General features: G+C 32.8%; 1 protein-coding gene across 1 annotated transcript; it reads right to left on the reverse strand.

Annotated features, from left to right (window-relative positions):
* Positions 1-41: 41 nt before the first annotated feature.
* LOC127661740 (charged multivesicular body protein 5-like) lies at positions 42-8,758 on the reverse strand. Its single transcript, XM_052152598.1, has 8 exons — positions 8,592-8,758; positions 6,263-6,367; positions 6,030-6,076; positions 3,625-3,718; positions 2,608-2,679; positions 2,416-2,524; positions 657-772; positions 42-475 (listed from the first exon to the last, which is right to left on the reverse strand). Exons 1-8 carry the CDS (start codon positions 8,658-8,660, stop codon positions 425-427), a joined length of 663 nt encoding a protein of 220 aa, XP_052008558.1. The 5' UTR covers positions 8,661-8,758; the 3' UTR covers positions 42-424.
* Positions 8,759-12,749: the final 3,991 nt, after the last annotated feature.

Genomic DNA, 12,749 nt, shown 5'->3' on the forward strand with positions numbered 1-12,749 from the left:
ATGTTGTTTCTTCAGTCAACACTTCTACTTTGTTCCTCAGATTTACATTATTCCATTTATTTGGAGCGGTTGCCAAACGTGGGAACAATAATGCACAATATTTCATTGAACATTCAGCCCTCAAACATTTATGAAATATATAATAATTTATTATATTTGCTTTCAGTAGGCAACACTATATTAGTGCATTACAAAGGTGTCTATATTTTAGAAAACAGGATAGATAATAAACTCAGAGCCCAACGATTAACTATGAAGGACACATTCCTTATGAAGCGATAAAAGATTGGAGTCAAGACTGAGATTGAAGTGCAGGACTGTTTTAGTCTTGAATCTTTGTCCTGGTGTTTCATTGTAGAGTACGTGTGAGTGTAAATATTTGTGCAAGTCTTTAGAGGGTTTGGGGTTGTGTAGTGTCGTTCCATTATGTGGCTGGAATCTGAGGAAGGCCAAATTCGTCCACCAGAACTCCATCCTGTTTCAACAAAAAACATATTAGTTACCCAAAATCGGTTCTTTGTGAGAAAAGTTAAAATGGACATTTTCAATTGTTGTTTCCCCCCCCATCATGATTCCATTCAAATCTGTATATCGTTATCGACCCATTCTGAACAAACTGATAGCTTCAGCATGTGACTTCCATTAAGAGCACGTACCCGGTGGGTGCTTTTGTCTCCTGGTACTCCCATGGGTATAGATGGAGCTGAGGAGGCCTCGTCCAGATATGAGTTGTCATCGTCCAATAGGAGATCATCACCAAGTGCATTCAGTTCTAATGGTGCAAATAAAATACACAATTGCACAACAAGAAAGAAAATATTCACATTCAGTGGCGACGGATCAAAACATAAAACTGTTTGTTGTGTAGAAGACATACAGTATATAGGATATAATATAGTAAAATATACAGTATATACACACTACTATGTAATTATATATATATATATACACATACATACACACCAGTCAGCCACAATATTAAAACCACCTGCCTGATATTGTGTAGGTCCCCCTCGTGCCGCCAAAACAGCGCCAACCTGCATCTCAGAATAGCAATCTGACACGCTACTCTTCTCATCACAATTGTACAGAGGGGTTATCGGAGTTACTGTAGACTTTGTGCCAGTCTGGCCATTCTCTGTTCACTTCTCATCAACAAGTGCTTCCGTCCACAGAACTGCCGCTCACTGGATGTTTTTTGTTTTTGGCACCATTCTGAGTAAATTCTAGAGACTGTTGTGCGTGAAAATCCCAGAAATACTCAAACCAGCCCGCCTGGCACCAACAATCATCCGTGCGATTATCAAATCAGCCAATCGTGTGGCTGCAGTGCATAAAATCATGCAGATATGGGTCAGGAACTTCAGTTAATGTTCACATCAACCATCAGAATGGGGGAAAATGTGCTCTCCGTGATTTGGACCGTGGCATGATTGTTGGTGCCAGATGGGCTGGTTTGAGTATTTCTGGGATTTTCACGTACAACAGTCTCTAGAATTTACTCTGAATGGAGCCAAAAACAAAAATCATCCAGTGAGTGGCAGTTCTGTGGACTGAAACATCTTGTTGATGAGAGAGGTCAATGGAGAATGGCCAGACTGGTTCAAACTGACAAAGTCTACAGCAACTCAGATAACCGCTCATCTCAGAAAGTTCTTCTGAGATTTGCAGCTGTTTTGGTGGCACAAAGGGACCTACACAATATTAGGCAGGTGGTTTTAATGTTGTGGTTGATTGCTGTGTATGTGTATATGTATATGTATATATATATGGCAAATTACTGGCCTGCATCAAGCAAAGAAAACAACTAAGGAGATTGCTGAAAACACTGGAATTGGGTTAAGAACTGTCCAGCGCATTATTAAAACCAGGAAGGATAGTGGTGAACCGTCAGCTTTGTGGAAGAAAAGTGGTAAAAAAATAAAATCTTGAATGATCGTGATCGGAGATCACTAAAATGCTTGAAGTCACATTGTAAAAAATTGACTGTAGAACTCACGGCTGTTTAATAGTGAAAGTAAGAGCATTTCCACACGCACCATGTGACGAGAACTTACAGGATTGGGACTAAACAGCTGTTTGGCCACACAAAAACACTTGTTAGTGAGGAAAATCGAAAAGAAAAAAAACTACTTCAGTTTGCTAACGAGCATAAAGATTGGACTGTGGACAACAGTTGCCTACCCAGCTGCAGTTTCAGAGAAGATCCAACAGGTGGTGCTATAATACCAGTCTGCAGTGCTAAAAGTGCCCGGAGTTAAAGAAACGCCAACATATGGTTTATACGATGTATAAAATGTACAGAATAAGACTGTGCAAAATGAGAAGACCAAGATGTTCAGCGTCTCACCAGGTTTTGCAATTATAACTCTGAGAAAAACAAACAATACTTCCTCCAGGCTTGTCTTAACTAACCTGATTCCAGGTCATCTTCATCGATGTCTGGCGTCCCGTAGCTGCGGCTCATAGCCTCCTGCACCTCATTGGCATCTTCCATCATGTCCTCCAACTGATCCTGCAGATCCTGCAGAATAAACAGCAATGTCTACGCTCAATATGTGCAACTGTGTATTACATCACAAGATGTGTGGAGGGATTGAATCTTACCTCAATCTTATCAATTTTAACATTCTTGTACGCTTTCTTCATTTCTTTGGCTCCAATTTTCATTGCATCCACCTGATTTAAACACATTAACCAGCAAACAAACAATCATGTTTGTGCATAGGCCTTCACTAATGTTGATTATGAAATACGGTTCTTTGGTAACACTTAACAATAAGGTTGTAAACAATAACATCAGTTGACATAAAATAATGAAAAATACTTTTATGGCATTTATTCGTCTTGGTTAATGATCATTTCAATCTATAAAGTTATAATGTAATGTTATATAAGCTACAAGGTATACATTAAAATAAGAATTATGAACTAACAATACAGTACGAATGTATATTTTTGAGCATTATATATAACATTAAGCAAGATAAATTAATTCTGAAATTATATACTAATATATATATATATATTTTCACACATATACATTATTTGTGTATATACATATACACACAAATAATGTATGTGTGTATGTATATATACAAATTATGTATATATACTCAATTAATGTATATATGTGTGTATATATATTTATATATACAATTAACGTATATGTGTGTATATATATATATGTGTGTATATATATTTATATATATACAATTAATGTATATATGTATGTGTGTGTATATATTTATATATATATACAATTAATGTATATATGTATGTGTGTGTATATATTTATATATATATACAATGAATGTATATATATGTGTATATGTGTGTATATATATATACATACACAATTAATAAACAATTATATATATATATACTCAATTAATGTATATATGTGTATATGTATATGTGTGTATATATATTTATACACAATTAATGTATATACGTGTAGATATATATATAATTAATGTGTATATGTATACATGTGTATATATATATATATGTATATTAAAATATATATACACACACACACACATATACATTAATTGTGTATATATATATGTGTATGTGTGTGTGTGTGTGTGTGTGTATACTGCAAGTACACTGTATTCTTACAGTTGTTTTAGTGTCTTTAAGGGTCTGGATGGTGTAGTTCGCCTGCTCCATGTTGAATGACTGTTGTGTTAACTGATCTCTCTGTCCTTCATACCTGAATACGAGAATGAGCTTTAATATTTTACAGTAACATTAAAAAGATTCAGATACATTTACAGCATTTTTAACAAGCTTTGGAACACAATTAGGCCAATCAGATTTCCTCTGTGTAGAGCACTTAGTGAATACAATAATACAAGACAATAACATGAATTTCTCATTTTAGAGCTTTATAGGGTCGAATCACAACCTTAAATGGATAATTCCCCCTTAAAATGAGAATTATGTCATCATTTAATGACCTTAATGTCATTCCAAACCCATATCACAGCTTCAGTCACCATTGCATCTTTTTTCCATACAATGAAATGTGACTAAGGCTGTCTAACATCTGAGGTTCTGCCAAACAGCTCCTTTTTTGTTTGGGACCACATGAGGGTGAGTAAATGATGACGAATATTAATTTGGAGGTTACACTTTTCATTTAAGCATGGATATTTAAGTGCATTTACTAGAGGTTGACCGATTATCGGCAACAATCAAAGCCGATAGTTCTCAATAGTTTTTTAAATATTATTATAATTTTTTAAACACTTATAGAGATACGTTAATAGTAGTGGTCAACCTACATCTCTGAGGCCGATAAATTGGCCGATATTCGTAATTTTTTTAATTAATCGCATTGGGCGATACATTTTCATATAATGGCGCGATTACATACAAAGTCAATGCAAAGATGCGAATAGATGCGAATTCACGCCATGAAGCGGATGGCGCGGCTCAAATCACTTCATTCGCGTATAAAAATGAGCATAACGCGTTGTCGCGAAAGCCTATCAGCATTGAGATCGTCAGTACGTCAGTGACATCCAGACATAGTAGCAGAAGAAATCTGGAAAAATGGATGAAAGAATTGTTGTAGCTTGGAGGAAAGTGAGCGAGGAAGTTGGTCTACCTGGTAAGTTCTGGAAATATGCGCGTCTACTTGATTCCAGCTATTGGTTGTACTTTACTATGAACCAAGTTGTAGAAGCCCCTCCCCCTGTCCTTTTCCGGAAGAGAAGCGGGAATACTCGCGGGTTCACGTTACTCGCACGAATGCGAGTTTAAACACACATTTATAATCCAGCGGTCAAACTCACGCGAGCAATGAGAGGAGAACATTTTCTTCGCGTTGTATGTGAACGCACCATTAAGGTGCACGAAGCACAAATGCACCTTAAGAAATATACGAATTTATACGACAGTTAATCATGAAAGCCCTAAAATAGACACTTAATTGTTGTGATTGCAATTATTGTTTGACTTTTAATTCTCAGCCAAATTTCATAATCGTGACAGCCCTATCTTACACATTTACAGTTAAAAGTTATGGACCAAATATTATTTTTTTGTTTCATGATTTTTATCAGAAGCAGCTGGGATGAGGATTAGCACCTCTAAATCTGAGGCCATGGTTCTCAGCAGGAAACCGATGGAGTGCGTACTCCAGGTAGGGAAGGAGGTTTTGCCCCAAGTGAAGGAGTTCAAGTACCTCGGGATCTTGTTCATGAGTGAGGGGGCAATGGAGCGGGAGGTTGGCCGGAGAATCGGGGCAGCGGGGGCGGTATTGCACTCGCTCTATCGCACCGTTGTCACGAAAAGAGAGCTGAGCCGAAAGGCAATCTCGATCTACCGGTCAATTTTTGTTCCTACCCTCACCTATGGTCATGAAGGTTGGGTCATGACAGAAAGAACTAGGTCGCGAGTACAAGCGGCCGAAATGGGCTTCCTCAGAAGGGTGGCGGGCTTCTCCCTTAGAGATAGGGTGAGGAGCTCAGTCATCCGTGAGGAGCTCGGAGTAGAGCCGCTGCTCCTTTGCTTTGAAAGGAGTCAGTTGAGGTGGTTTGGGCATCTGGTAAGGATGCCCCCTGGCCGCCTCCCTAGGGAGGTGTTTCAGGCACGTCCAGCTGGGAGGAGGCCTCGGGGAAGACCCAGGATTAGGTGGAGAGATTACATCTCCAAACTGGCCTGGGAACGCCTCGGGGTCGCCCAGTCAGAGCTGGTTAATGTGGCTCGGGATAGGGAAGTTTGGGGCCCCCTGCTGGAGCAGCTGCCCCCGCGACCCGAATTCGGATAAGCGGTTGAAGATGGATGGAAGATGGATGGATTTTTATTGTGATTTTAATGGCAAAATAAAATGCATCTGGGATTTTATTCATTTTGGATTCTAGTTGACTTTATGTCTGTGCACGTCACCGTAAGAAAAGATTTAAGACATGTTTTAACCTTTGATTAATCACTTAAATAATCAGTTATCAGTGTTTTCTACCAGCATGGTTATCGTTATCTGCCAAATCCACTATCGGTCGACCTCTACCACTTACATTCTCTTCTGTTTGAGGACTCGCATGGCTTTCTGTTTCACCATGTTCTAGAAAAGAAGCAGAGAAAACATCTATATGAGAAGGTGACGAGGTCCCCGGCCAAAGTCCTCAATGCTTTGTCACACGGTTGCATAGGGTTGGATTTTTGCATTTAGTTCTGATTTAATAAAAGCTCATATTTCAAAGACAGAGTTGTAGCCATCTTTTGAGCTGGTGTCTAAGCCAAATATTACCTTGGATGGTCCATCCCTCATTTTCTTCATCTGATCTTTGTACTTCATCAGTTCTGCATCGAGTCTGGCTATCTTCTTATCGACGGACTCCGCTCGTGTGTCGACCTGCGGTTCAGTAAGGGAAGGAAGGGCATTATAGAAGACATTTAACAATACATGCTCAGGATTGGGCAATAAGGATGGACGGAGGCCAATGTGATGGAGATGGTCCATGAACATCACTGGTCTGATATCTCCAAAAACTCACATTTATTGATCTTGTGTGTGTGTTTCCGTGCCTTGTAAGCTTAAATTGGTATTCTGTGACGTATTGAACATGTTGTTGTGAATTCTGCATATTTAAATGTGTGTATATACACACACACACACACACACACACACACACAGCACAAGAGTCCACTACGCCCATCAGTTTCTCTGGATTTACTATTTATAGGAGTGTGTTTGAGTAAAACAAACATTTTTATTTTATTCTATAAAGTTCTGGCAACATTTCTCCAAAATACCAAATAAAAATATTGTCATTTAGAGCATTTATTTGCAGAAAAAGACAACTGGTGTTTTCAGACCTGGAATATTGCAAAGAAAACAACTTCATATTCATTTTTAAACAACTCAAAACTAACGTTTTAACTTAGGAAGAGCTCATAAATCAATATTTGGTGGAATAATGCTGATTTTCAATCACAGCTTTCATGCATCTTGGTGCTCTCTGCCAGTCTGTCACATTGATGTTGGGGGACTTTATGCCACTCCTGGTGCAAACATTCAAGCATCTCGTCTTTGATTGATGACTTGTGGACTTCCATCTTCCTCCTGATCACATTCTAGAGGTTTCAATGGGGTTCAGGTCTGGAGATTGGGCTGGTCATGACAGGGTCTTGATCCTGCGTCCTTCACAAAGACGAATCTTGCTGAAGCACCCCAATGATCATCACCGATCCTCCACCTGGTCGTCTAATGGTTAGATGGAGACCTGGAGAGGCCTTCAAGCCGCAGTGTCACTGTGAAATTTGCTGGAGGATCGGTGATGATTCGGGGGTGCTTCGGCAAGACTGGAATCGGGCAGATTCGGCTTTGTGAAGAACGCATGAATCAAGCCATGTACAAGGTTATGCTGTAAGAAAACTTCTTCAACTCTGAGGATTGTTTTTTCCAGCAGAACAATGCTCCATGCCACACAGACTGGTCAATCAGGGTGTGGGATGGAGGACCACCGGATCAAGACCCTGTCATGACCAGCCCAATCTCCAGACCTGAACCCCATTGAAACCTCTGGAATGTGATCAGGAGGAAGATGGATGTCCACAAGTCATCAATCAAAGCTGAGATGCTTGAATGTTTGCACCAGGAGTGGCATAAAGTCCCCGAACATCGACACGACAGACTGGCAGAGAGCATGCCAAGATGCATGAAAGCTGTGATTGAAAATCAGCATTATTCCAGCAAATATTGATTTATGAACTCTTCCAAAGTTAAAACATTAGTTTTGTGTTGTTTAAAAATGAATATGAACTTGTTTCTTTGCATTATTCGAGGTCTGAAAACACGGCATCTTTTTTTTTATTTTGACAAGTTGTAATTTTCTGCAAATAAATGCACTAAATGACAACATTTTACAGTGGTCTCTTAATATTTATCAGAGCTGTAATATATATATATATACACTTTTTTGTTGTTTTTACACATCAGCGTATGTTGCTATAAATAAAATGTATCTTTCTGTGATGTGAAAATATTGACAGGGCATGTCAGAAGAAAATAAAATCCTTATAATTGAGTCCTGAATACCATACAATGTCAAACTTAAATAAATAACACTAAAAAAGTAGAGCAGACAAAACCCCTAATTATCTTGATTTTAGAAATACTGAAAAAACTGTTAAGTCATGTAATAAACCAGCAGGACAGGTTCACAATCCCACACCCACAACAAGAGCCTCTCTCCTTTCCCGGAAACAACTTTTACACCAAATATCAATAAAAACACAAGCATGTCACTTCTTTAACACAAGCAAACCAATGTGCAACACAATAACAACCATAAAACAACAACAACAACAACAACAACCATAAAACAACAACAAAGTATCCTAGTAATATTAATGTGTATTGACAGCGTTTGTTTTGACTTCATGACACATCAGAACATGTTTAAATGAATCATCATCGCTGTCGAAATGAGAAGAAATATAATTTATCATCTTTAGTCTAATCAAATTAAGAAACTGTATGTGAATGAGAGACTGTAGCAACAATGACGTCAGGACAAAGTTCCTTTGTTTGTCCGTCTAGACCGTCTATAAAGTTGTAAATAACAAATACATACAGTTGAAATGCAGTCCGTGAGGTTCGGGGGTGGTGCTTTGGGGTTTCCTCGTCCGAAAATACGATTCATCTCGACACTTTTCAGCAAAAAACACGTTTAAACAAAGAACAAGAATAAAACAGCCGTCTAAACTGTTTCCACCTCAAAAATCCCGGAAGCACTGACGTCATGACGTTACTGTCACGCGCTCATACGCGTCATTAACGCGATTTGGGCGTTCCGTTCATTCATTCGGGAAACAATCGGTTTTGGGTGTGTCGCGTTATTATTTGCGTCTGTCACGTTTCTAACGCATAAGTCGCGGTTTAGCCGGATCTTTTTGGAGTAACTTCCTCTTGTGGTTTAAGGCCTTTCTGTTTTCCTCTATGGAAGCCCGTGTCCGCCACTTATAAAAGCACTTTAGTAAATCAAAATTATGTGAAAGGAACTAATACATTATTATAAATAATAAATATGAGATGCTAAATCATAATTATGAGTGACTTAATCCTAATTATTAGTTACTAAATCATAATTATGAGTTAATAAATCATAATTGTTAGATATTAAATCAAAATTATTAGATGCTAAGTCATAATTCTGAGACACTAAATCATAATTATGATATATTAAATAATTATGAGATGCATTCAATGTTGAGTTACTAAATCATAATTTTGAGATATTTCATCTTAATTGTAAGTAACTAAATCATACATTTGAGATACTAAATTATAATTATGAGATGATAAATCATAATTGTATTATACTAAATCATAATTATGAGATATATCATAATTGTATTATACAAAATCATAATTATGAGATGATAAATCATAATTTTATTATACTAAATCATAATTATGAGATGATAAATCATAATTATATTATACTAAATCATAATTATGAGATAAATCATAATTTTATTAGACTAAATCATAATTATGAGATGATAAATCATAATTTTATTATACTAAATCATAATTATGAGATGATAAATCATAATTATATTATACTAAATCATAATTATGAGATAAATCATAATTGTATTATACTAAATCATAATTATGAGATAAATCATAATTGTATTATACTAAATCATAATTATGAGATAAATCATCATTTTATTATACTAAATCATAATTATGAGATGATAAATCATAATTTTATTATACTAAATCATAATTATGAGATAAATCATAATTGTATTATACTAAATCATAATTATGAGATAAATCATAATTGTATTATACTAAATCATAATTATGAGATAAATCATCATTTTATTATACTAAATCATAATTATGAGATGATAAATCATAATTTTATTATACTAAATCATAATTATGAGATGATAAATCATAATTATATTATACTAAATCATAATTATGAGATGATAAATCATAATTTTATTATACTAAATCATAATTATGAGATGATAAATCATAATTTTATTATACTAAATCATAATTATGAGATAAATCATAATTGTATTATACAAAATCATAATTATGAGATGACAAATCATAATTTTATTATACTAAATCATAATTATGAGATAAATCATAATTGTATTATACAAAATCATAATTATGAGATGATAAATCATAATTGTATTTTACTAAATCATAATTATGAGATGATAAATCATAATTATATTATACTAAATCATAATTATGAGATAAATCATAATTGTATTATACTAAATCATAATTATGAGATGACAAATCATAATTTTATTATACTAAATCATAATTATGAGATAAATCATAATTGTATTATACTAAATCATAATTATGAGATGATAAATCATAATTTTATTATACTAAATCATAATTATATTATACTAAATCATAATTGAGATAAATCATAATTGTATTATACTAAATCATAATTATGAGATAAATCATAATTATATTATACTAAATCATAATTATGAGATAAATCATAATTTTATTATAATAAATCATAATTATGAGATGATAAATCATAATTGTATTATACTAAATCATAATTATGAGATGATAAATCATAATTGTTAGATATTAAATCAAAATTATTAGATGCTAAGTCATAATTCTGAGACACTAAATCATAATTATGATATATTAAATAATTATGAGATGCATTCAATGTTGAGTTACTAAATCATAATTTTGAGATATTTCATCTTAATTATAAGTAACTAAATCATACATTTGAGATACTAAATTATAATTATGAGATGATAAATCATAATTGTATTATACTAAATCATAATTATGAGATATATCATAATTGTATTATACAAAATCATAATTATGAGATGATAAATCATAATTTTATTATACTAAATCATAATTATGAGATAAATCATAATTGTATTATACTAAATCATAATTATGAGATGATAAATCATAATTTTATTATACTAAATCATAAGTATGAGATGATAAATCATAATTATATTATACTAAATCATAATTATGAGATAAATCATAATTTTATTATACTAAATCATAATTATATTATTCTAAATCATAATTATGAGATAAATCATAATTTTATTATACTAAATCATAATTATGAGATGATAAATCATAATTTTATTACACTAAATCATAATTATGAGATGATAAATCATAATTATATTATACTAAATCATAATTATGAGATAAATCATAATTGTATTATACTAAATCATAATTATGAGATAAATCATAATTGTATTATACTAAATCATAATTATGAGATAAATCATAATTATATTATACTAAATCATAATTATGAGATAAATCATAATTGTATTATACCAAATCATAATTGTATTATACTAAATCATAATTATGAGACGATAAATCATAATTTTATTATACTAAATCATAATTATGAGATAAATCATAATTGTATTTTACTAAATCATAATTATGAGATGATAAATCATAATTATATTATACTAAATCATAATTATGAGATGATATATCATAATTTTATTATACTAAATCATAATTATGAGATGATAAATCATAATTTTATTATACTAAATCATAACAATGAGATGATAAATCATAATTAGATTATACTAAATCATAATTATGAGATGATAAATCATAATTATATTATACTAAATCATAATTATGAGATAAATCATAATTGTATTATACTAAATCATAATTATGAGATAAATCATAATTGTATTATACTAAATCATAATTATGAGATGATAAATCATAATTATATTATACTAAATCATAATTATATTATACTAAATCATAATTATGAGATAAATCATAATTGTATTATACTAAATCATAATTATGAGATAATAAATCATAATTTTATTATACTAAATCATAATTATGAGATAAATCATAATTGTATTATACTAAATCATAATTATGAGATGATAAATCATAATTTTATTATACTAAATCATAATTATGAGATAACTCATAATTTTATTATACTAAATCATAACTATGAGATGATAAATCATAATTATATTATACTAAATCATAATTATGAGATGATAAATCATAATTATATTATACTAAATCATAATTATGAGATAAATCATAATTGTATTATACTAAATCATAACTATGAGATGATAAATCCTAATTTTATTATACTAAATCATAATTATGAGATAAATCATAACATGGCTGACAGAAAGTAGTCAAATTCATCTCAGAGAACAGCATAATTAAGCTTGATGGTCTCTCTGGTGATGAAGAATTTTGTAGAGAGTCACTGTTGAGTTTCTGCAGCACATTTGTGACATAAACAATAGTGGTTGAATCTTTCAGTGTCTCATTTTCCAAAAGCAGTTTATCTACGTTTTTCTGACTCGTCTAAAACTGATATATGTTGAGGGCAGTGCAATAACATTGACATTTCTGGAAACAGAACCTCAAGGTTTTATTCTTGGGTTAAGCATTTCTTTCACAGTAAACGAATGCCTTGGCAACTGTAGAATCTGCTTTAAACAATTTGAAATTAGTTTAACAACAAACACACTCCTGTTAATTCCAAAACAGCAATGTTGCTTTTCAAAGTGCTACATCAAGGAATTAATTAGCAAGATTCTCTTTTTTTGGCACACAGGAGAAATATATTGGAAAAACTCACCATTAACAATAACATGCATCTTCTGTGGGCCAAGTGCTGTTGGTAATCAAAGCAGTGCTGATATAGGAC

The sequence above is a fragment of the Xyrauchen texanus genome, chromosome 2, assembly GCF_025860055.1.
Source record: "Xyrauchen texanus isolate HMW12.3.18 chromosome 2, RBS_HiC_50CHRs, whole genome shotgun sequence".
In the NCBI taxonomy this organism is placed as follows: domain Eukaryota; kingdom Metazoa; phylum Chordata; class Actinopteri; order Cypriniformes; family Catostomidae; genus Xyrauchen; species Xyrauchen texanus.

Bases quoted from the DNA above. Each gene is read 5' to 3' on its own strand.
- LOC127661740 (XM_052152598.1), bottom strand. From the start codon at position 8,660: ATGAATCGTATTTTCGGACGAGGAAACCCCAAAGCACCACCCCCGAAC. The intron at 6,077-6,262 runs GTAATATTTGGC...CTTCTTTTCTAG, and splicing joins TGAGGGATGGACCATCCAAG to AACATGGTGAAACAGAAAGC. The intron at 2,525-2,607 runs GTAAGATTCAAT...TTTATTCTGCAG, and splicing joins TTAAAATTGATAAGATTGAG to GATCTGCAGGATCAGTTGGA.